The sequence below is a fragment of the Stegostoma tigrinum genome, chromosome 25 (assembly GCF_030684315.1).
Source record: "Stegostoma tigrinum isolate sSteTig4 chromosome 25, sSteTig4.hap1, whole genome shotgun sequence".
In the NCBI taxonomy this organism is placed as follows: Eukaryota; Metazoa; Chordata; class Chondrichthyes; order Orectolobiformes; family Stegostomatidae; genus Stegostoma; species Stegostoma tigrinum.
Genome location: NC_081378.1, coordinates 42,574,879 through 42,601,215, shown reverse-complemented (window position 1 = coordinate 42,601,215; position 26,337 = coordinate 42,574,879). Strand labels below are relative to the sequence as shown.

The following is a 26,337-nucleotide window of genomic DNA, read 5'->3' as shown; positions in this document are numbered from 1 at the left end:
CAGCCAGATGGGTGTGCTCTTGGTTTAACTTGCCACTCTAAGATGCCACCTCTGACAGTGCAGCACTCCTCTGGTACTGCAGCAGAGTCTCAGGCGTGAATCTTGTGCAGAAGTTTTGGAATGGGACTTGAACCTGGAAACTTAACCGAGTTGGTAGCCTCTGAATCTTATGGGGGACAAACGCATTTCATAACCTTGGTGCCCCGAAGTTTTTTACAGCTGTTGAAATGCCTGTGGAATGTCATTACTGTTACGTTGTAGGTGATATGACAACTGACAGGCTGTGTTCAAAAACATCAATTTAGTAGGTACGTTCATGGCTGTGAAATGGCATTCACTTTTCTGGAAATAGGATTAAACAGTTTGCCAGTTTGAACAGTGACTTTTTTTCTATCATGACTCGACGTAGCTTTTTGAGTCACCAGCGGCTGTTTGCACCGAATGCGGCCTGTCCCTTTTATTAAAAACACAATTTGTAGCGTTTGTGCGGCCCAAACTGGTAACCAGTGCCCCTCAACGCTGTTGTTGATCATTAACTGCAATATTAGCTGATGGGCTGGCATCAAATTGTAATATTTCCTGAAGAAAGAGGTCTTTTGATTTAGTTGTGCTGCTTCAATCCAGAAAGCATCTCGTCTTCCAAATGAATTCATTTCTGTGGTGAAAACTTGTTTTGAAAGATTTAGTGATTGTGGCTATTTTAAGTAAATGTACGTTATACACAGTCTACAGTCTTGTGAAATAATGACTGGGCGTGGTCATTAAACTTTAACTTTGTGAATGGGTATGCACAGTGGTACAGAACTTTGAAACTTGTAGCGCTTAAAGTTTTATTGTAACGTGTCATCCATCAAGTAAGTAGGACGTTATCAGGAGAGGTCTGGCAACAGGCTTCCTAGTGGAGCTCATTGAAGATGGGCATCTCCAACAAAAACGAAAAATATGCGATTTGGCAGATAAATTTTGCTATTCGGTCATCTTTCTTTGTTAACTACTTAGGAAGAATCGCATTGTACTTGAAAAGGTGAATTGTATTGCTGTAGCTATTACAATTTTGAATAATTCATGATCAGCTTATTCTTTTACACCATGTCTTTCTCATTATGGGTGAAAATGAAATACTAACTTTGAGTATTCTTGATAGTGATTTACTACTTATCTGGTAGTTGTGTTTTAAAAGAAAGTAACTCTTATTTGGGACTTCTGGTAATAATCTAGAACTGCAGAATGTCACATGGAAATGCTGTGGTGTGTGACTGGCGCTATCGTCTAAATGAAAAATCTCCATTAAAATTTTTTCCTGTTTAATAAATTGAACCTTTTCATGTGCTCAACCTAGTGGGGAAAGAATGAACCTGATTTAAGAGCATTAAGGAAGAATAGAAGGCACAGAGCAATCTTGAGATTTAATTAGAAAACGAAGCACTTAGAATATGGTTGCACTATTTCCATAAATCCCATGTGTTTTTACTTTGCAAATTACTACCTGGGACATAGCTTTGTCATTGTAGGTGATTATTTTCACATAGCTTGTGTTTTTTTGCATCAGAAAGCCAGTTGAGAGCTCAAGTATATATGATGTACAAACAAACAGTATTGATTAGCAATCAGCATTTTGGTTTGTGGTCATTTAGAATTTAATCCTCGCAGATTAAATGTGTTGAAATGACAAGGGCTTAGTCTTCTGTGTCACTTGAGTGCCAGGCATGCAAACTACATTGAAGTAACATCAACTTTTAAAGCTGCAATAAAGACAATGTAATCTATAACAATATGGTGCAGAAATATGAATTGTGGAATAAATTTATCAGTTCTATGCTTGTCATCTTTAATAGTGCTTCATGTGCTATCAGACACAATACTTTTCATCCAGTTCACCAAAGGTATTATTGCTACTTGTTTCACATGACAGTTTTGAATTCAGCCCTAAACGAATGGATACGTCTTGAGCTACCACCAGAAAATATTTGTAACCTAGTCTTCTCCAATGCATATGTTTGCCAAATTTTCAAGTTAGTGTTTATTATCAATGAAAAGTGGCTTTGAGCCATTTTTGTTTTGTGTTTTTGTTCAAATCTAAGAACAACAAAGAACTGAACAGCCCAAGTTAGCTTGCAGGCTCACTGATGTGCTTTGATTAGTTTTGCTGAGTAACTGAAAGTACTTGCTTCCCTCAGAAATTACAATCCACTTCAGCCATTCTGTTGTGCACCAAGTCCTCATGCTTCTCCATTTTCTCCCCCCCCCGCCCCTCATATGGTAGATAAACATAATTGGACTGCATATCATTCCTATATTTATGCCTCACGGTAGTGTTGTTACTGAAACAAATGGCAGTTGCATGTCTTCTCAGCAGATTCGGTACATGAATGAGTTCAGTAATTAATTGCTCCTGTTAGTCTTGTGGGTTTATTGGCCCATCATATTACGTCTGATGTCAAACCCTGTCTAGCATTCTGATCGAAAGATTGCATTTAAACATGCAGTATTTGTTACTTAAGTAAACATTGGTGCAACGTTTAACCCTAGAGGTGACATGAATTTTTAAGCTCTGAAAATATGTAGTTTAGAGTTAAGTGATGTTTAGCTGAAAGATGACTTGCAATTTGAAACATCCGTATTATGTGTAAACATACTTATCACAGGGCATAGCTGATTTTTTTTTTAGAAATCCTGTACTCTGTTTAAGCATGAAAGATTTAAAATTTCTGTATTACTGTTGATGCCTTCTGTAAATCTCCCTGGAAATAATGGCAGCTCTGTTTCGAAAGAAAATGAGACCATTTATTTAAGTTCTTCAGCTTCACTGTCACTCCCTTACAACTCAAACCACAAAAATTAAATGTATTAAAATCTCTGACCAAGTTACTTTTTGCATTTAGTGCTCACTATATCTAAAAATGAATGCATCTGTACATTGAAACCCTGTTTTCTAGGACTTTAGGTTCTGTGGCTACCAACATGGGTTATAAAAACAGAAAACACCAGAAGAAATTCAGAATCTGGCAGTATTTGTGGGGAAGGATACAGTTGCTACAGGAGTTCTCAGGGCCAAACCACCTTCATCCTCTCCTCTCCTCCTTTGTAAGGTCAGAAGAGGAGATATTTGTTAATTTTATGTTACACAATATCATTGATTATTACTTTTTAATACAGTAGCAGTCCATGTCCAAATGCAGCAAGACCTGGGCAGTGTTTGATTTGGACTGATAAGTGGCAATGACCATCTCCAAAAAGTGAATCTAACCATCACCCTTGATTTTCAATGGCATTATTATCACTTAGTTCTCCAACATCAACTCTGGGGCCACCATTTACCAAGAGCTGAATTGGACTATCCGTATCCTGTAGTTACATGAGGAAGTCAGGCACTAGGAATCTTACTGTATGTAGCTCACTGCCTGACTACCAAAAAGCTGTCCACCATCTTCAAGGCAAAAGTCAGTGATGTAATACTTTTCTTCTTGCCTGGATACACAAGAAGCTTGGCATCATTATGGCCAAAACAGCCCACTGGGCTTGGACCATGTCCACAAACATTATCCTGTAAGGCGTTGACTATCCTGACTTCAAGTTATTATAAAATCCCAATAGTGTGGAAAGAGGCCATTTGGCCCATTGGGTCTGCACTGACTCTTTGAAAAGCACCCCACCTGTGCCTGTAACTCCGTCTTACCATTGCCAATCCACCTAACCCGCACATCTTTGGACAGTGGCAGAAACCCACTCGGGCATGGGGAGAGCATGCAAACTCCACACCATCACCCAGGGCTAGAATCGAACCCAATCCCTGATACTCACAGGCAGCACTGCTAACCACTAGTCACCATGCTGCCTTTTTGGTGCTTTTTTTTGTCGCTGGGTCAAAATTCCAAAACTGCTTCCCCAGCAACAAATGGACTGCAGCTGCTCAAGAAGGTAGCTCACAAACACCACTTGAAGGGCAACTGATGATGGGCAATAAGTGCTAGCCACCAGCAATGCCCACATCCCATGACCAAATAATTTTTTTAAAAAAGCTAACTTTTAGAGTCTAATTCAATTGTTTTCTTTTGGTGAGAACTGATGAAATACTTGGGCTCAATACCTCCAGTCATTTAGGTTTGTCTTAATAACTGGATTTGTGTTCACACGAGTAGAAACACTTGATTTTTGTGAGGGAGATTCTTCCACTACTCGCAACACATCACTGAAATAGGTTATCTAGTTAGACTGGGTGGCTGCATTTTTTAGAACACACCTATCCTGTGTGCAAAAATGATTGATCTTCCGGCTGTCGTTGTTTTCAAGTTTCCATATCAGTATGCATTCTTGTACCATCCCTTCACCTTTTTTCCATTGTCCATAACAAACCCTAAAGTACTACACGAATTTAACATGATGACACTATAATGCACTTTATATGAGTATTGTTAAATGAAGTATGCCAGTGAGTCAAATGAAGATGTTTCATCATCTGACCAAAAGTTTGGCCAAAGTAGTAGGTGCTTAGAAGTCTTTTAAAGAGTAAACCGCGTCATTGAGGATATTCCTAATCCTGGTGCTGAAACAGATGAGGATAGGACTGCCACTGGATGAGTGAGTGATTTGAATTGTGGAAGAAGCATTAAGATGCAATTGATCATAAATTTATCTATTTCTTCAAAACAAAGTTGAGAATTTATGGGCCTTCCAAAACAATTTATCATGCTCAAAGACTTATTAGTTTACAGTGCCTTTTGTTTTCCGGCTGACAGGTAGCAAATGGAATTAATGCTTTTTAAAGGCTATAATGCAAGTTGAAGTAATTTGTAGTATTTGGGAGCCCCTGACATAGTGGTAATGTTATTGGATTACTAATTCAGAGACCCAGGCTATTACTCTGGGGACTTCCCAAATCTCACCAAGGCAATTGGTGAAAGTTGTATAGTAAACATGTGGAATTGAAAGCTACTCGTCAATTATGATGTGCATTATTATATGTCTGGTGTATATCTTCACCTGATGGTTTGGGTTGAATATGTGACCCCTTTTGCTTGACAGCATTGTATTGTACTTCATGCAAAAAGATTAATGTTCACAAAACAAAGCTAAATAATCGGAGCAGTAAATCAGTGTGGACATGGTGTTAACTTTGGTTGAATTTATTAACTTCTACAACATGAAATGTCTACATTTTAAAGTTGAAGTGTGTTAAGATAGAAGATGTATTGCAAGTTGGCACATCCATATGGTAGAGTGTCATACCCTTCACGTAAAGGGGCAGATAATCCAATACGTTGCTATCATCAATTATTATGAAAAATGCATCTGCTTCACTAGTGTCCTTTGGGATGGAAGTCTACAATCTTTACCTGGTCTGGACTACCTATAACCTTAAATCCACAGTTATGTACTTGATTCTTAACTATGCTCTTAAATGCACTCGAAAGTCAATCAAATTCAAGGAAAATTATAGGGATGGGCAGCAATCATCTGCATCCCATCAAATAACAAAAAAAAGTATGAAAATATGCTTTTTCTGCCAAGGTTTTGAAACATTGTATGGTGTGGAAATATTAGTTCTGACACTCCAATAAGGTACTTGGACCTTCAATCTCACAAATAATATCCAAGTTTTTACTACTTACATTTGGGTCTGAGTTATCTTCTGGCCACGTTCCATTTCCAGCTTAAAGACAGTCATAACTTTTTAAATTTCAGCATAACGTTTTAAATGAGCTGCATACTTGCCTGATGCATGTGTTGTACTTTATCTCTTTGAGCTGCTGTTCAACCTGTTGCTTAAGTTGCTTTGATTTTCAATTTAAGATATTTTGCTGTCCTGAGTTATAATACATATCAAAAGTTTTACAGTCCGTAAAAAGGTTTGAGATTCACGTAGATATAGATGCCCTTCTGCACGGCAGCATTAGGTGAGGAAATCTAAAGTAACAATATTTTATGCAGTATAGTATATTTGAAAGTAGCAGTGGAAGTATCAACTGTTCTCGGTTGATCCGCAGTTTTTGGATCATGTGTTGTTTTAAGGCCACTTCCAGTGGCAGGCTAATGTGATCTTACCATGTTTATTTGTGATTATTCATTGTTCAGACTTTTCCAAAACACTACTTCCTTTTGAGGCCTTGGTCTACAAGGCAGTTACCCAAGGCATTATACATTATCTAGCATTTGTTAGTTTCACTAAAGTTGTGTGGACAACAAATCATGTTGGAATAAAAACAAAGTGGAAAACTCAACAGATCTGCCAGCATCTGTAGGGAGGAAAAACCGGTAGCGTTTTCGAGTCCAGTGGACTCGACATGAACCCCATTTTTCTCCTTGTAGACGCAACCAAACCTGCTGAGTTTTGCTAGCACTTTGTTTTTGTCTCAGATTTTCAGCATCTGCAGTTCTGTTTATTTTTGTTTTGTCATTTTAGGAAGGTAAGTAGATTTCCTCTTTTACATGTGGGCCTCTTCATTCTTAGATTGTAGTTTGTTGTTCTTTACATGTACGTCCCTATTTTCTCTCCCCCAAGGTTATTAATCTTAACTTCAATGTCTTTGGTCATCTTGTACAAAATAATCTGATAAGTATGAAATTGGGCAAGATGTCATAATTCTAGTGGCTTTAGGTTAAGGACATTTGAAGGTTTCCCAAAAATACACTGAACAGTTGGTGAAAGATAAATTTCATGTTCGAGGACCAGATCGAATAACGAAAAGCAAAATAATCTGGATGTTGCAAATACTCAGGCGATGACCTAGAATTTGGGGAGAGAGAAGCAAAATTAGTGTTTCAGATCTGACCTTTCATTTAGTGTCTTATTAAACACATTAAATGCATTTTAATTATATCAAAATACAGCGAAATACTGTCACTTTTGTTTGAAGTGTCTTAGAATGAGAAGATGAACTTAATCCACTTTATATAGTTAATGAAATTTTAATAGGAAGATGAAAAGAGGATTCAGTCAAATGTTGACACTGTGATTCATATTTTTATAGTGGTTATGCATCTCAATCAGTAGTCTAACAAGCAATGGATATTACTTCATCGCAGACAAGTGGAAAAGCCTTGTATGGTGAGTTAATGGTGTAAATAATTGTTTTGCAAATGCTGCTTTATAGACTCAAGTTTTATGACATGGAAAGAGACCCTTTGATCCATCATGTCTGTTGGTCATCAGACATCTGTTCGAATCCTGTTTTCCAGCGTTTGGGCTGAAGCCTTGAATGCCATGGCATTTCTAGCGTTTGCCTAAATAATTCTTAAATGTCTTGAGGGTTCCTGTGTGTAACATCCTTTTTAAGGCAGTGTTCCAGATACCCTCAACGCTCTGGGTGAAAATCTTACTGCTGAATTCCCCTCAAAATCCTGCTCCTTTAAAACTGCTCCTGGGTATCGATCTCTCTACTAAAGCAGAAGGTTTCTCCCTAACTACCCTATCTATGCCCCTCAAAACTTTGTAGCTTGAACCACAAACAGATCGCCCAACGCCCTTCTCCACTTGATGGAAAAATAACCCAGCCTATCTTGTTCCTTTTTGTAGATGAATCCTCCAGCCTGGGGAACATCCTGATTAGTCTATTACAATTGCATCCTTCATGTAGTGTGACGATCAGACTGACCCAGCATTTTTAGCGGTGATGTAACTAATGTTACATACAGTTCTTTGTGCCTGTATTCAATGCCTTGATGAATGAAGGTAGTATCTGAAGGCTACCTTCAAGGATCTATGGACATATACACCAGGGTCCCTCTGGTTCTCTGCGCTTCCATGCGTCCTACCATTCAATGTTACAGGAAATTTAAAAAGTGGCTTTTCATCCTTAATTTATGGTTGATAATCATTATTTTTTTAATCTACACCTGGATTCAAATAAAGTTTTTTTGGTGCCTTTAATTATATTTGACAAAACCGTAGGCCAAGTTTTTCTTTTGCTGGACATCCACCAGGAAATGATGTGAGCTGTTAGAAAAATAGCATCTGGATGAATAGGGTGAATAACTTAACTCATTAAATAAGCATTTCAAGATTGAGAAATGAACAGTGGAAGGACTAAGAAGGAAGTGTGAATTAGAATGGGTATATTTATTGACAGATAAGGAATGTAAAAACGAGGCAATGTTAGATTATGTGATTTTAAAAAAGACAAATTACAAGTGGCATGGAGGTAAAATTTAATTTTAATGCTTTGTAGAAATGTTAAATTCTGAAGGAGTGAAAATTGACGATATTTGTGGACAGTATATTTATCCTGTAAGAGAATCTAGAGCTAGAGCACAGTTATAACAATATGGTATCTTTTTAAGACTGAGATGTAGACTGGTTTTTAAGTATGATGGTCTGTGGAATTTTCTGCCTTAGAGAGCACTGGAAGTTAAATTAGTGGATTTAAAAAAAAAAAGCTGAATTAGATCCTTAATTGATAAAGGAATCAGTCTTGGGGTGGATGGAAAATGATCTCAAATGGTGGTGCATCTAGTAGGGCCAAATAACCTAATACTACTCATACTTCATAGTTCACAATTTTCAGTGCCAGAGAGATGGATAAGCAGTAACTGATTTTCAACAACTTTGCTATCTGCCTTTAAATTTGCATTTCTTAATCTATGAACACTTTCAGTAATGACTAGCAGCATCAGAATATTAACTTTTTAAATCATGCTTAAGTGTGACTGTATAACTGGCTTTACTGTTATGATTTAATGGCACAATGGCAGTTAAAATATATTTTAGCAATTTCATGCTCAGATTGAAGTTCTGTTGCTGCCAGCTTGTCTCAGTTAAGCAAGTTTTAAAATGTGCCCATAACTTTTGCATGCGTGTTTCTTTTACTCCGTCTCTTTTTTTTTTTGTCTTTAACCCGATTTGTGTTGTAGAATAGTACATGTGATTGTTTGGATTAAAACCCTGAAAGTAAACTCTACTCAATACTCCATGGTGGCTCTGTGGTTAGCATTGCTGCCCCTCGGCGCCAGGGACCCAGGTTCGATCCCAGCCTCCATTGACTGTGCAAACTCCACACATTCTTCCCATGTCTGCGTGGGTTTTGTATGGGTTCTCGGGTTTCCTCCTGCAGTCCAAAGATGTGCATGGTAGGTAGGATGGCCATGCTAAATTGCCCATAGTGCCCAGGGATGTTTAGGTTAGGTGGGTTTGACATGGAAAATGCAGGGGATAGGGGAATGAGTCTGGGTGGGACGCTCTTCAGAGGGGCGGTGTGGACTTGTTGAGCTGAATGGTCTGTCTCCAAACCATAGGGATTCTATGGTTCTATTCTTAAAAGTGTGGCCAAGACTGCTGTAATTGGTAGCTTTAATAAGCTTATCACTAGCTAAGATTCATAGAGTTGGACACTGGAAACGGACTCTTCAGTCCAACTCGTCCATACCAACCAGATATCTTAAATTAATTTAGGTCCTTTTGCTAGCATTTGACCAATATCCCCTTCAACCATTCCTATTCATATACCCATACAGATGCCTTTTTAAATGTTTGTGGCACGCTCTGGTACAATTGCAAGGATTAGTGCTGAGTCTGCTGCTTTTCGGAATTTATATAAATGATTTGGATGTGAGCGTAGGTATAGTTAGTAAGTTTGTAGATGACACCATGTTGCATAAATTGCAGGAATTGCTAAATAGGTCATCCATTTTGCCTTTTATGTTCTAGTGGACTTTCAACACAACTAATGAGGTGGTTGACCATTTGCAACAATTAAGCCTTGTCAGTTAGTATATAATCATTCCTGCTTGTGACAGGAAGAAACTTGAGCGAAGGAGAGCTTTGAGGACTATAAGTTCAGAGGAAGAGGTGACTTTGCTAAAAGATATTCAGAGAACCAAGAGTTTCATGTAAATTTTCTTAACAGCAAACATCCGTGCCTAATTGTGTTGGAAGATTCTGTTGTTTTGAAGCAGTCAATGATCTCTGCAGGACAAGGCAAGTTTCACAGCTGTAGTTCTATTTCAGCCATTAAGTGTGTAGTCCCTGATATTAATGTCATCCCTGTTGAGTACTTGATAGCTGCCCCATACTGATCATTTTCTGTTAGCCCACGTCTATGATTACAGAGATGTCAATGGATAAATACCTTGGGGTATTCAAGCAGTTTTTGCCAGGAGTTCCTGTCCGTATCCCTTCCATCTTTCATTCCATAGCCTAGAACTCCTGTCACTTGAAACCCTTCTTGCCAGCTTTCTGACCTGGAGATGGGCTGGATCCCTTTTAAAAAAAAGCTTTTGAAAAGGATTCTTTTCTTTTGGGCTTAAGCACAGTCCAATTTAGGAATTGAAGTTGCCAATTCTAATTCTGTTTTTAACGTAGAAACCCGCCCAACCTGTTTAGCTCAACTTGTTACAAATACCTGATTTATTCCAGCACTTTGATTTTGGTTAAGTTCCCAGATTCAAGGTTGTCAGTCCATATTTGTAAATCATCCACGTGTATGCCAAACAGAATCATGCTGAATTCATCTTGGTTACTTTGATAACTGGGCCTCCGGCAGGTTATGAGGGAACCAACAAGAGTAAAACATACTTGACCTCATCCATACCATTCCGCTGCCTGGAGTTGCATCTGTCCATGACAGAATTGATTAAGAGTGACCATCGCATAGTCTTGGTGGAGGCAAAGTCCTGCCTTCACAATGAGAATAACTTCTGTTGCGTTGTGTGGCAGCGTCACTGCTAAATGGGATAGACTTCGTACAGATATAGTAACTCCAGACTGGACATCCGTGGGGTGCTGTGGGCCATCAACAGCCGCAGAATTGTACTCCAACAGAGTCTGTAACCTCGTGGGCTGGCATATCTGCAACTCAGCCATTACCATTTAAGCCAGGGGATCAACCCTGGTTCAATGCAGAGTACAGGAGGGCATGCCAGGAGCAGCACCAGGTATACCTGAAGTTGAGATATCAACCTGGTGAAGCCACCAAGCAGAACGACTTGCACATCAAACAGTGAAAGCAGCAAGTGATACAGCTAAGCGACCCCACAACCAACGGATCAGATTTGAGCTCTGCAGTCTTGCCATATCCAGTTGCAAATGGTGGTGGACAATTAAATAACGCCCCGGAGGAGGAGGCTCCACAAATATTCCCATCCTCAAAGATGGAGGAGACCAGCACATCAGGGCAGAAGGTAAGGGTGAAGCATTTGCAGCAGCCTTCAGCCAGAAGTGCCAAGTGGATGCTCCATCTCTGCCTCTTCCGGTGGTTTCCAGCATTATAGATACCAGTCTTCAGCCAATTTGATAACTCCATGTGATTTCAAGAAACGGTTGGAGACACTGGACATGGTAAAGGCTACGAGCCCTGATAATATTCTAGCAATAGTACAGGAGACTTGTGATCCACATCTTGCTGCTCACCTAGCCAAACTGTTCCAGTAAAGTTTATGTCACCTGGTATCTACCTGACAATGGAAAATTGCCCAAGTATGTCCTGCGCGCACAAAGCAGGACAAATCCAACCTGGCCCTTTACTGTCCTATCAGTCTCTGCTCAATCATCAGTAAAGTGATGGAAGGTGTTATCAACCAACACCTCAGTGATGCCCACTTTGGGTTCTGCCAGGTCCAATCAGCTCCTGACCTCATTACAGCCTTGGTTCAAACATAAACAGAAGTGCTGAATTCCAGAGCTGAGGTGAGAATGACAGCCCTTGATATCAAGGTTGCATTTGACAGTGTGTGGCATCAAGGAGCCCGAAGAATTAATGGGCATCAGGGGACAAACACTCCTGGTGGGTGGAGTCATACTATGTGTCAGGTATGAGGTTGGTGGTTGTGGGAAGTCAAACAGCTCAGCTCCAGGGCAACTCTGCAGGATTTCTTCAGGGTAGTGTCCTCTGCCCAACAATCTTCAGCTGCTTCATGAATAACCACCGCCCCCCCCACCCCCAATCATCATAAGGTTAGACATGGGGATGATTCCCAATGATTGTTCAGTACCATTCGTGACGGCTCAGATACTGAAGCAGCCCATGTTCAAATGGAACAAGATCTGGACAATATCCAGGCTTGGGCTGACAAGTGGCAAGTGACATTTGCACCAAACAAATGCCAGGCTCTGACCATCAATGAGAGACAATTATAACTCTCATCCTGTGACAATCAGTGGTGTTACCTTCACTGAAGCCCCCACTGTCAAAATTTGGGGGTTATCATTGACCAGAAACTCAACCTGACTCACTACTTAAACACATTGGCTATTAGGAGATGGCTAGAAGCTAGGAACACTGACGAGTAACTCTCCTCCTGACTCCTCAAAGCTTGGCCACCATCTACAAGGCTCAAGTCAGGAGTGTGATGGAATACTCCCCACTTGCTTGGATGAGTGCAGCCACAGTAACAGTCAGGAAGCTCGACACCATCCAGGACAAAGCAGCCCGCATGATTGCTATGACATCTACAAGCATCCAGTCCATCCACCATGGACACTCAGTAGCAGCAGTGTGTCTATCTACAGGATGCACTGCAGAAATTCACTAAAGATGTCAGACAGCACTTTGCAAATCCACAACCACTTCTGTCTAGAAGGACAAGGGCAGCAGATGTATAGGAATACCACCACCTCCAATTTCCCCTCCAAGCCACTTACCATCATGACTTGGAAATATTTTGCCATTCCTTCACTGTCGCTGGGCCAAAGTCATGGAATTCGATCCCCAGTGGCTCTGTGGGTCAACTTAGAGCAAGTGGTCTGCAGTGGTACAAGCCAGCTCACCACCACCTTCTCAAGGGCAGTTAGGGATCGGCAAGAAATGCTGGCCAACCAGTGACACCCACATCCCACAAATAAATAGAAAAAAAATTGTCAGGAAGAAGTTGCATTTGCTTGACCTTGTAGCAAGAAAGGGTGGGAATTGCAAGTCTAATCCGAACTCAAGTCAAAAACCTGAGATGTACATGGGAGGAATTCAGAACTTCGTGCAGCAAGGAAATGTGCTAGTGACAATTATCTTGAGTGCTGTCCAAGTTGAATTTGAAACAATATTGAAGTCTGCAAGTGCTTCATCTATTTGAATCAAAAATGATTCAATAAGTGTCATGCCATTTTTACCTTCAGTAATAGAGTTTTAATTTCTGAAAAATTTTGATTGAGATGACAGTGTTAATAAAACAAATGGATATATACAAATAAAAATTGAAAGAACTGTGGAAGCTGCAAATCAGGAATAGAAACAGAAGTTACTGGAAAATCTCAGGTCTGGCAGCATCTGAGAAGAAAATGAGTTAACATTTTGCAGCAGTCGCCCTTCCTTGGAACGGGAAAGATCACCAAACCCGAAAGATTAACTCTAATTTTTGTTTTTTCAGATGTTGCTAGACCTGATGAGGTTTTCCAGCAACTTCTTTTTTTTCTGGACATATTTAAACATACATTAATGATTTTATTTTGTTATTCAATTGGTTATTCAAGTGAAGCATCAACTTAGCTTTGTTTTTGTTTGCTGTGAATATTCAGTGAAATATGTCAGTGTTATTTTGGGGAATTAATTATTTATTGAATGAGTAATTGTTTTAGATACTCCATTGATTAACTGGGATCCTGCAATTTCTTTTTGAGTACTGGAGAATTTCTGACCACCACAACTGAACTTCCTGTGAAGTTTGATTTTAGCCAGTGAGAAGTCTACGCAGGACCCTCAAACAATGGGTGTTGTGCTACAATTAGAGCTAGCATTTCATATCTAGGAAGGAATAAATCAGCCAGGGTTTCCACTGGTGGTTTAGAAATTTCTGGGTGTTTCATGCACAGTTATAAGGTATAGCAGCAAATTGTATTCACAATATACAGTTGCAAGTCCAAGCTTGCTGTAACATCCCTAATATTCCTAATATGATATGATATTCTTTGTGTTTGAAAACATGACTTTTGAAAGCTCATTGATAAATAATCTGAAATCATCTCTTAACATTTAAGAAGCAGGGGACAAAGCATTAAAGCAATGAAGTGAGAAAATGAAACAAATCCAATAATTCAAATCCAGTTCAAAATATTGTCATTAAAGTCCTGCAGTACTAACTGGTGATTTCATATTTTAAAGAGCAAGATGATAAGAATTGGTAATTTAGTGAGCTGAGTTTCCACTAAAGATTTATATTGTATTACATGAAAAGTTTCTCACAATATTCTCTGATTTAAAAGAGAGGCGAAACACAAATGGGACATTGCAAGTTCTGGCAAAAAGATTTATTGAGGGGAAAAATAGTTTGATTTTAAGATGGAACAATTTATTAAGTTGGTGGGTAAGTTTACTAGTATGCTTCGAGACTAGAGTTTGCTGTAATATTGCTGTAAGCTCCATTCATGATACTCATAACGAACTCCAAATTAGCTTCACCTCTGCACTCTACAGATGTGCTTCAAGTCTCTGGGCTCCATCTGCAGCTAGCCAATCATTTTTGGAATCAGGATACATAAATTTATATTTAATGTATTGCTTGTGTCATTTCACAGTGAGTCAGTGGGCGTTCTACAATGTGGATGGGGTTGGGGAAGGGATTGTCTTTTAATAAACCATGAGTCACAGATTTAAAAATGTTTGAACGGTGAACTTGCATTAAATGGGTCATCTGGCCAATTTCTGCAAATTCCCAGGGTTGAATTCTAGAGTTTCTCAATGTACATAGCCAGTGCTGATTTAAGGTATGTCAGTTCAATCTCTGAGAATATTAGGGGTGAAGTCCTGGGAGATGGGAGTCCTGCAAAGCTTGATTTTTTTTTTGGGGGGGAGGTGTGTGGTGTGCAGTGGGGTGCAAAGTTGTGGTGTACAGTTGAGCTTTGAGTGTACCTCCATAGTTTGGGATTTTCCCAATCTGAGAGGGCAGTTAATCTGCAAAAACAGGATTGGGGTTGGGAGGAGCAAATGTGAATTCATGACTTTAAGCACTTAATGGACATTCAGTCAGGCTTATGCCATGTTGGAAATAATGACCACTCCAGCCCCCACAGCATCATTTGAATTCCTGATGTTGGTTAAACGAAGCAAATATTGTAGTGTTGCATTAACTTGGTGACTGTGCTACTGAAGGCCAGCACTCCATTTGCAAAGAGAACAGCTTCCAAGGTTAGTGATGGAAGTCCATGTTTTTCAGTGCCAAGAATCATTGCTATTTCTGGTATTTGAGGTTTTGTTCCAGAGAAAGAGATGTTTCATCCTTGCATAAAATTGAAAGCTACTGAACAATTAGCTTGTCAGAGCCTTTACTGCAAAGACTTGTGGTTGCTAGGCAAGATGAGTCATAAATTCATAGTGACAGCACAGAAACAGACCCTTCAGTTCACCTGGTCTGTTCCATCCAGATATCCTAAACCGATCTCTCGTTTTCCAGCATTTGGCCCATATCCTTTAAATCCTTCCTTTTCATGTACCCATCCAGGTGCCTATTAAATGTTATAATTGTACCAGCCGCCTCCACCACCACCTTCTGCATGAAAAGGTTGCCTCTTACGTCGGTTTAAAATCCCCCCCCCCCCCCCCCCCCCCCCCCCACATTAAACCTATGCTCTCTAGTTTCGGACTCTGCCACCCTGGGAAAAGACCTTGGCCGGTCACCTTATCCATACCCCTCATGATTTTGTAAACCTCCAAAGAGTCACCCCTCAGTTTCTGATGCTCCGGTGCAAAAAGCCCAAGCTTATTCAGCATCTCCCTATAGCTCAAACCCTCCAATCCAAGACATGGTCAAGCATTTCTTTTGTGTTCCGAACTCCTGTACAAAGATTGTTCCAAGATCGTCACATCTGTCTCTTTATTAGAAGATCGTATTCTGAACTTCACTTTCATATTTACTCATTTTGCTATGCTTGCAAGAAATTAGAAGGCTTCCTTTTATTTGGTTTATGATTTTGACATTAGTATTGAAATTCTGTTGACATGAAATGCCCAAGTGCATGAACCAAATGCACCAGTAAGTTGCAGGTCTTGAAGTTACCACTTGGTAACCTGTATTGTCGGTTTTAAAATTTAGTTGTCACACTTTTTGAAGTACCTAAATTAATTTATTGCCTCCAAAGCAGAATAACTGACTTAAAGCTTGTTGGCTTCATAAGCGGCTGTGGCAAGTTGGAGTTGGGGGCAGGTTGTGTTTTTATTACAACATTAAAGAAACAGTAAGCAGTGATACAGCTGGCAATAAATTATCAGTCAACATGCACTTCATAATTGCATAGATAATAATTCTTAAAAGCAGTTAAATATTTTAATTCTTTCATGGTTCATGCAATGGCCTGGATTTTGTTGACAATGTCTAAAAGATAGCCACTTACATCATACAGCTGCCCATAAAGATTTTGGCTCTACAGTGTTAATGTGTTTTTGTTTCTTTACTCCATTATTAAAATTTCCAGTAACAGTGAAGCTAGGTACCTAGATCAAATCAATGAACACTCCAACAACAAGCTAGGAAGTAACAAGCAGATTCTAATTCATTTTAAGCCATTTTACACATGGTTAAATAAAGACGATCGTAGACTTAAGATTAAGATATAAACTGAGAATTTTCTGTTAAAATCATAGAATTTTGAAATAGAAGGCCTGCTGCTTTACATGTAGAAAAGATGCTGTTCACTGGTAATGACATAATGTGCTGAAGAACCCAATTACGTCTCATTCGCTTTCAATTTCAGTGGCTTTTACAGCAGAAACCATTGAAAGATTAAAGGTCCAATTACTGTGGAGAAACACTAGCTGCTACTGGATTTCAGTGTTTAACTGTGCTTTTGTGTATACACAGTAATAATCGAGTGCTGCAGTTTGCTGTTATTGCAATTAAAAATTAAGGGGCAGTATTTTGTAATGAAACCTGGTGAAGTCTCAAACAGCTGTTTATAGCAGAGATACTAAGAACTGCAGATGCTGGAGAATCTGTGATAACAAGGTGGAGAGCTGGGTGAACACAGCAGGCCAAGCAGCATCAGGAGCAGGAAGGCTGACATTTCGGGCCGAGACCCTTCAGAAATGGGGGAGGGGAAGGGGCTTCTGAAATAAAATAAGGAGAGGGGGAGGCGGATAGAGGAGAAGATAGGTGGAGAGATGACAGACAGGTCAAAGACGTGGGGGTGGAGCCAGTAAAGGTGAGTGGAGATGGGGAGGAGACGGGTCAGCCCAGGGAGGATGGACACATCAGGGGTCGGGGTGGGGGTGGAAAGGTAGATTTTGAAGCTTGTGAAGTCCACATTGATACCTTTGGGCTGCAGGGTTCCCAAGTGGACTGTGAGGTGATGTACGTGCAACCTTCGGGTAGCATCGTTGCGGCGCTGCAGGAGCCCTAGGATGGATGTCTTGTCTGCGGAATGGGAGGGGGAGTTGAAATGAAATGATTTGTGACTGGAAGATGCGTTTGTTTAGTGCGAGCCGAGCGTAGGTGTTCTGCCAAGCGGCCCCCAAGCCTCTGCTTGGTTTCCCTGATGTAGAGGAGGCCACAATGGGAACACCGGATGATGTGTACCACATTAACAGATATGCAGGTTAACATCTGCTTGATGTGGAAAGTCTCCGTGGGGCCTGGGAGGGGGTGGGGGCTGTGTGGGTGCAGGTGTAGGGACAGGCGCGGCACTGCCTACGATTGCAGGGAAAAGTGCCGCATATGGTGGGGCTGGAGGGGAGTGTGGAGTGGACAAGGGAGTCACGGAGAGAGTGGTCCCTCCAGAAAGCAGATAAGGATGGGAAGGGAAAAATGTCTTTGGTGGGGTTGGATTTCAGATGGTGGAAGTGTCGGAGGATGATGTGTTGGATCCAGAGGTTGGTGGGGTGGTGCGTGAGGACAGGGGGATTCTGTTTTGGTTGTTAATGCGGGGAGGGGGTGTGAGGGATGAGTTGCGGGAAGTGCAGGAGATATGGTCAAGGGTGTTCTCGACCACATTGGGGAGGAAGTTGCGGTCATTGGAAAAACGAGGACATCAGATGTGCGGGAGTGGAATGCCTCATTCTGGGAGAGATGTGGCAGAGGCAAAGGAATTGGGAATAGGGGATGGCATCTTTTTGCAGGAAGGTGTGTGGGAGGAGGTGCATTCTAGGTAGCTGTGGGAGTCGGTAGGCTTGAAATGGATACTGATTTCGAGGTGGTTGCCCGAGATGGAGACAAAGGTCCAGGAAGGAGAGAGAGAGGTATTAGAGATGGTCCAGGTGAACTTAGGGTTGGGGTGGAAGATGAAGTGGATGAACTGTTCGAGTTCCTGGTGGGAACGTGAGGCGCTGCCAAATCAGTCATCAATGTAGTGCAGGAAAAGGTGGGGTTTAGGGCCAATATAGGTACGGAAGAGGAATTGTTTCTCACAACCTGCCAAGAGGCAGGCATAGCTCGGGCCCATGCAGGTACCCTTGGCAACCCCACTTTGTCTGTAAGAAGTGGAAGGAATTGAAAGAGTTGTTGTTGAGGGTGAGGACGAGTTTGGCTAAGTAGATGAGGGCGTCAGTGGAGGGGTCTAGCCAGGCCAGTGGGATCCTAAGAAGCAGAGGTCTTTAGGCCATCTGTATGGGGAATACAGGTGTATAGGAACTGGACATCCAACTATTTATAGCACATGGCTTCATATTTAACTCTGCCTGTCATTTTCTCTTGGCTGTCATGGCAAGTCCTATTGCATCCATTGTCAACTTGAGTCTCCGTCGCCATGAAAACAGTAATTGATTTTCTAAGTCATGAAAGTAATTTGAGGCACTTCTTTTTCTTTTATTTATAGCTTTAACAATTTGATGTTTTTGGCAGATCAAAAATCTGTACCTTTCTGCAAAACTTTAACTCCTTTTACTGTGCAAACAATTGTTTTTTAAAAAAAAGTTTAAAAATGATTCCACTTGCACAAAAGCTAATTGCTGTATGGTGCAAGTTGAGTGCTTTGAATCTATTTAGAAGGAAGTTGCAAATATAAATATTTTGTCCCAATAATATTATCAACAGTATGTTTCAAAGGTAATGCATTTTTTAAAATTGCTATGATCATTATTGATGCATAGTAATTTAAGTATGATCTTTTGTTGAACTCAGTATTTTGCTTCCCTTTGTCTCAGGAGCTGATGGAGTGTACTTCTTACATGCTTCAAAGCGTAAAAAGAAAGGTAGAAACAAAACCAACGTGTTCAGTTTTGTTATATTGTGTGAATTTTCCTCCTGCACCACAGAGTGCAGAAACCAAAAATATTCAATAATATGTTAGTGATTTTAAATGGGAAGATAAGTTGTTACAGTATGCTTAAAGATCTTGTTCACCAAGTGTGATTAGTTTGGGTACTGACTTTCAAGCAGAAGTCTACAAGTTGAAATGGGTCACTGAAGTTAGTTGAAAATAGCATTGTTAAATAGCATCTGTGTCACCAACAAAACTAATAGTCTGATGTTTTATACAAGTTGTGCTTCAACTGTGTCAAATTATTGGTTAAAATGGGACTTTGTTAAATGTAATACTATGTTATTGCTGTCAGTTTCAAGACCATGCAGTTGCCCCGTGACTTCTGCTATATGCCGCTTCTCTGGTAAGAATCTGAGAGCTTGTCAGGCGGTTAAGAAATTTCAGGTCATAACTGAACCTAAGATGAACTCCCAACCTGATTTATTCTACCCTGAAGCTTGTATGTCTCTCGGTCCTTCCGGTGATATCTTCTTTGTGGGGCAGAAGATCGGGAGGTTTATTTGAGCATTTGGAATGGAACATTGGAACAGGAGTAGGCCATTAAGCCCTTGGAACCTGTTTTCCTCCAGTCAGAGATCATGGCTGATCTGTGGCCTAACTCCATGTACTTGCCTTTTGGCTCATGATTGCTTTAGTACCTTTGTTTATCAAAAAAGAATGCTCTCTGATTTAACATTAGCAATGCATCCTGCATCCACTGCTGTTGGTGGAAATGTTCCAAATATCTACCACTCTTGGAGTGTAAACGTGCTTCCTAACATTTCCCATGAACAACCTGACCCTAATTCTCACCGTACCCCTTTAGTTCTGGAATCCCCAATTGGGGGGAATTGTTTATGTACCCTATTTTTTTGTTTAACCGTTCGATATCCTTGCAGACTTCAACTTGATCACCCCTTAAGCTTTTAAAACGTAGGGACAATAGGCCTAATTTGAATAATCTGCCTTTAAAAGTAATCTCCAAAGCCCAGCTATCATTATTACAATTCAAGTTACCTTCCCTCTGAGCCCATATATCTAAAAGTTGGTGGCCCCGATCTGCTGCTTCCAATTGAGTCCAACCAGGGCTCTGCTTAACTGCACCCTCGGGTACACTGTAGCCTGAACTGCCAAGTCTATTTCACCGTCCACTGTGTTTAACTTCATACCACTTAAAAAGTGCCCTGCTATATTCATTTTTGGTGCAAAATGGGTAGCCTGATGTTTACTTACATTGAACTCCATCTACCACAGTTTAGCCCATTCACTTAATCTATCAATACCCCTTTGTAATTTCATGCTATCGTCCATGCTGTTGCATAACTTTGAGTGATCAGGAAACTTCCTATGCCATTATCACATCAGTAATAAATAATATGAATTAGAGGCCATAGCACAGAACCTTTATAGGTCAAGAATTTGCTCTCGGTTTCATGGGGTTCTACTTTCGTAAGTCTGTTCTGTGGAACTTTATCAAATGCATCAAAGTCCATGTAACTAACTTCCATAGTCACTCCCTTCTCTACCTTTAGGCACTACTTCAAAAGGATCAGAGAGGTTTGTCAGGCATGAGCTACCTGTCATGAATTCATGTTGATCTCCTGATTAGCTGAAAACTTTCTTATTTATGGACTCAAACAATTTCCCCAGTCACATAGGCTAATTGATCTATAATTTCCTGGCTTTTTTCTTTAACTTTTCTTATGAAGTGAGTGGCGTGCAGTTTTCCAATCCAGCAGGATGACTCCTGTACCTAGGGAATTCTGAAAGATTAAAATTAGGGTGTCAACGATGTGCTTCCCGACTACCATTAATGCCTTTAGATGGGATCTGTCAGGTCCTAGGGAATTTGTCACTCTTTTTAATTCTATTAATTTGCTCATTACCAATGTTATTCTCAATGGTTATTTTGTTCAGTTCCTGTCACTTTATGTCCCTGATCCACTATTAATTTCCTTGGAATCTTTCTACTGTGAAAACTAAAGCAAAGTAATTACTCAGCATGTCTGCCACTTCCCACAATAATTGAGAATAGCTCCACTTGCAGTCTTTAATGGGCCAGCATTGATCCTGACTACCTGCTTTCTCTTTATGTAACTACAAAATAGGATTGGAGTGTCATTGATATCCTGGAACTTGTGTTTGCGGAGGTCGGATGGATAAATATTGGATACCGTGAGCAAAAGGCATGGTCTGAACCCAATAACTTGGGACATCAAGCATCACCCTTACACTACTGTCCAAATTGAGATCACAACCAAAACTGCGGAAATGGAGCTTCAAAATTTTCTCCATCTGTGTTGTTCCAGTGCACACTTGATAAATTTGATGACCCTTAAGAGTCATTTGAATAGTTATTTCTAAACATTCCCAAGTTAGTGGATTTAGTTTTTTAAAATGACTATGATTTTTGTTCATTGCATTGAATAATGCTGATTCTGATCAACTGTTAAATGAAATGCAATCCATAGTTTTAATTAAATCATGGAAGTCTGCTGGAACTTAAAAGCTCTAGTTAAAAATACACTGCTGGATGTGTTTTTGTTAAATCTACTTAGACAATAGGTGCAGGAGTAGGCCATTTGGCCCTTTGAGCCATACCACCATTTGTTATGGTCGTGGGTGATCATCCACTTATAAGCATAAAGCTGAGCCGATTTGGATTTTGCTTTTTGTTCTTTAAAATAGAACAGTCATTATTGAATGCCGACTGTAAAAATCCCTGTGCGGGTTTTACTAAGTCCTTGATTGCCAAGTTAGCTTTACAAAAAATCCCACTATGATATTACAGTTGGAAAATGAATCTATCTGGCTGTTTTCTACAAACTGCTGAACATTTTCTCATGTTGCTAAATATAGGTATTTGAATGATGTTTCAGGACCGGCATTTTTATTGGCCGCAGTTTTATTCCAGTGCTGTTTTGTCATGTGAAAGTGTTCTTTATACCATAAAAGGCAAAGAAACAAATTTACTTAATGGAGCAGTTTTGTATGTCCCACTTCAAGCTTGTTACTGAAATTACTGAATTGCTGTTATTACACAACTTTTAATGATGCAGAATGGTAATTCATGGAGTGTAGTTATACGTTTTTGTGATTAATTTGCACGTCCACAGATTTCTCTAAATTGTGAAGTGATTGTGCTGTGCACTTTTTCAAATTTAGTGTCATAAAAGAGCAACATGGTTTGAAAGCTAGGATAAATGTATGTCCCTCAAGTTCATCTGAATTGTGAACATTTTCAAGGTTTCTGACTAGAGACAGAAATAATTTCTCCTGATGTTACTCTGGCTCCTTTTTACGCCATTTTGTAAATGGCACAACAACTGTTGTGCAGTATGAACATTTTTGTATGGGAACCTGTTATTATTTTACTCCAGGGGCCCTTTCCCTCTTGAAGCTGATGAAGAGCTTTGGTGTATTCTCAGTGAAAAGTGTTCGTTCAAACGTTCTATTTACATAGCACCCTGTTTCAGTAAACTGTTCCCCTTAGATAAACCATTGACCCACAACTTACATTGAAATCTCTTAATTGGCCAGAATGGAAATTGTATAAGTGTTATATGAATTGGGCTAGAATGTTAGGCTGCATGTAGCATGTGAATTAGCCTGAACGTGCAAGAGGACAGCACACTGTAGCCAAGTCGACATGAAGGCAATCTGCTTTACGCACTTGAGTGTAAACCATGAAGTACCTTTTGACTGTCCGCGTACTTCAACAAGCTGTGGGTGAAAGCAATTCATTTCACTGGTATTTCACAGGTTGAGAGAGAGAGAGAGAGAGAGAGTGTGCTGTATACTCTTTTAATAGCTTTTAACATTGTAATAATTCAAATACATAAACGTATTTTCTCATCTGAAATGTTGGAGTAGTTTACAAGTTTTCACTATTTTTGGTTTTATAGAGCATTTAAATACTGAAGCTATATTTATATTAATTGTTTTGAAAGTTCTTACAGCTTCGAGACTGCAAACTTTAGTCCGTGTCATTTCTTTTCAGCTATTTAGAAATAGTCCATGGCATTGCTAATTGGATGTGATTGCACATTTCAGAATGTTGGTTAATGTGTAATTTAAATGCAAAACCAAGTTTTGTATTTTGAAGTGGATCATAACCATTCATTATTTACAACTGATTTGGTGCTAGTCTCAGGTGTTTGCTGTTTGATCTCCATGAAAGATGGCCTTTGAGTTGTTGTTTAAGACAAAAGGCTTAAAGGCAAAAGTTTAAGGACAATTTTCTTAAACCAAGTCCCTTGAATGTCCCATTATGCAGTTTGGGCAACCTGATAATTTCCATGTGATGTTGCCTTGTAGTCATGGAATTGATAGTGCTGCTTAAATTGATCATGGTATTTCTAAGTTAGAGAAGGGAATAATTGGCAGCTGAAACTGCGCACTTTATCCTAATACCTACTGGAAATGTATACTTTTTAATTTGTTCATTGACATTCTATGTTGCAGCTGTTTGAGAAGGCAGCTCACCACCACCACCTTCTCAAGGTCAACTAAGGACAGGCAATGAATGCTAGTCAGCCAGTGATGCCCATGTCCCCTGAATGAATTTTAAAAAAACATGCAGATAACTGTTGCTTGTACCTCTATTAATTCTAGTGGTGCTGCCAGATTACTTGCCAGGCATCAGCCTTGAATGAACCACAGTGTTCTTCAATGTGAAACCCAGAAGGATGAAACAATCCCCACGTTCTTTGCCCTCATGTTCATCAGTTCTATCCCTGTATTGCTCCATCTCGAGCATATTGAGCCATAAACTGTCCAGTTCCTAACAACTCTGGTGTGCCTAATAGGTTGCAGTAGTTCAAGAAGGCAGCTCATCAACACCTTTTTGAGGGCAATCGGTAAAGTACCGTAAATGGTAACCCAGCCAATGACCCCTACGTCCTGTGAAGAAATTAGATTTAAAAGTAACATATTTGCAACTTTGGCTTCCTGTTTGACCATAAGGTAGATTTTGATCTTAATTTTTCTTTATCCTGCACTTTTGCTTTCCTTCCAGGTCTTGATTTCTGTTGATGAAACTTTTTTACTGTGCCTTTGCCACTCCATGCTTTTCTTGAAGATTTTCCATTTTCTATCTTTGCCCGAAACTAAGGTACAGGCATCCAGCCCTGCATTAATTCCCATTCTTTTAATGTTCCCCCCAGTACCAGTTGAAATCTTAGTTTTGAAATCTATCAATATTATGTTGCAATTGTCTTTTCCTCAAAATCTTATCTTCCTTACGTCCCGAACATTGTTTGATTTTTGTCTTTGCTGTGTGTTTTCCCTTATACCATGTTTGATCCACCATTGACAGAACTTTGAATTCCCTGGTTTTGGTGAAATTTCTTCCTTGAACATTTCTATTTTGCATCTTTCTCCCTAGTGTTCTCTCCCGTCTGCTCTTCGATCTCGAAAGGACAAAAAATGTTGTAAAATATGTTTTAATTGCCTTATTTCTGGCACATCTGCTGCATGCTCCTTTTTGTGTCTTTAGGCACAAAGAAAACTATCTCCCAGGTGGTCCAGAAGTCATTTGCAGAGGTTCTGAATTGATTAATGCACGCTTTTCTTGTATTGATAAATTTTAGTGTTCGAGAGTATGTAAAGTTTAAATGTTTGTGTTACATAATGTCATGCAGATTTGTTTCTGAAAGTATTAATGGCTTCTAAGTTTTTCAACTTAAAGCAGTTTAAAATCATGCGTTTCTTTAATTCTCAAAGTGAGTGAGTAGTTTGTAAAGATTCGATTTTTGTTCCCCATGATTCAAATTGACGTTCAAAATAAAATTTCAAATCTAATCCTCAGACTGTTGAAATTTGAGTTGTATGCAAGAAGGCATGATTGACATACTATTACCTTCCAGTTGTGCAATATTGATGAAGGGGAATTGCAAATCAAAGAACGTACTGAAACATCGGTTGACAGTAGGCCCAAAGGTGGCAGAGGTCCAGGCGAACCTGCCTTCCAATTTGCAGAATAGCGTATCTCTCAAACATACTTGAAGGAATCAGAGCAATGCGTTGCGATTATTTGAAAAAGCCATTAAGCATCCAATATGTGTTGTGTCCCACCTGCTGAATGAATAACTCAGTTGTAAAAGAACAAATTGGAGGCTTTGTTATTTGTCATTTTCCTCCTATCCTAATGGTGTGAAATGATCTAATTTTAAAAGGACTTGCTCATTGCCTTGTGAACCAGAATTGTTGGCAAATTTGTATTGACCAATCTGGAATTAAAATGCAGCGATGTAGTGTTGATTAGTACTGCTAATTGATTCCCTAAATTTTTGTGAAGATGAGAGAAAATGGTCATGAGTGGAAACACTTCGCAAAATCTGGTTGTCTTTTGTATGTTCTGCCAGGTATTCATTAACTCAGTTGACTTCATTGCACTGAATATCAGGTGTCTTGATAGTTTGCGAATGCAACCAGATACTTGCTGCTTCAACTTTAAGTATTTAGTTTTGGGAAAATTAGATTTAGAATGATATAATTCTGATCCATAAAAATGAAGGGGCTCTGTCATCAAATTTTTTTTTAATGATGAACTCTTTATAAACTGGTTATGCAATTCTGCATTTGAATTTTCCTACTAATAGTAAGCTGCAGATTCATGCTGAAAATCTTTAGCTTAAGTTATTTGCATTTCTAACTTGACAGTTAAGCTTTTAAAATGTTTACTTGTAGATTTAATACAAATCATATATGCTAGGATTATTAAAAATGTAACATTATAAAATGAAGAGTTTGTTAAAACATGTACCAACAGTGAGCAGAATGACGTTTATTAAATATAACTTTTTGAATTCTCCAGAACAAAGAAAGAATTATGCAAAATCAACCATTGTAATGTCAGAGACCTCGCATTATCGTGTTGAGGTAATTAACTTTTGTCAACTTCTGTCAGTTGTAGTAATTTCATGTCTGATTGGATTAAATTGATCTATCGGAGATAAACACTGAAGGCAGTACCTATAATCTGGTTAATACATGGTGCTTAACTGAAATCAGTTCAGAACTAATATTTTCAGATGTGTCATGCATATTTGAATGTACTCTTGATGTTTGAGATTTTGTAAATGAATACCACATCGTGTTTGTTTGATGGTGCAGTAGGTGGAGTGACTTCCATGTGAATGAACTTGCATTTGATCGCCAGATTCAAATGCAGATTCTGCTTGCAAAAGTACCAATGAAAGATTACGTTGTGATAGCATGTCTGAGAATGAAATAATGCATGATTACTT

At 39.5% G+C, this 26,337-nt stretch overlaps 1 protein-coding gene across 3 annotated transcripts in view; it reads left to right on the top strand.

Moving 5' to 3' along the window:
- Positions 1–26,337, top strand: part of eps8a (epidermal growth factor receptor pathway substrate 8a) — a 165,590-nt gene that overhangs the window by 87,758 nt on the left and 51,495 nt on the right. For all 3 annotated transcript variants that reach the window (XM_059654672.1, XM_059654671.1, XM_048554119.2), the window contains exons 5-6: positions 6,969–7,045; positions 25,905–25,969. In XM_059654672.1, the coding sequence (XP_059510655.1) occupies positions 7,003–7,045; positions 25,905–25,969 (108 nt within the window). In that variant the 5' untranslated portion in view covers positions 6,969–7,002. The remainder of the gene's footprint in view (positions 1–6,968; positions 7,046–25,904; positions 25,970–26,337) is intronic.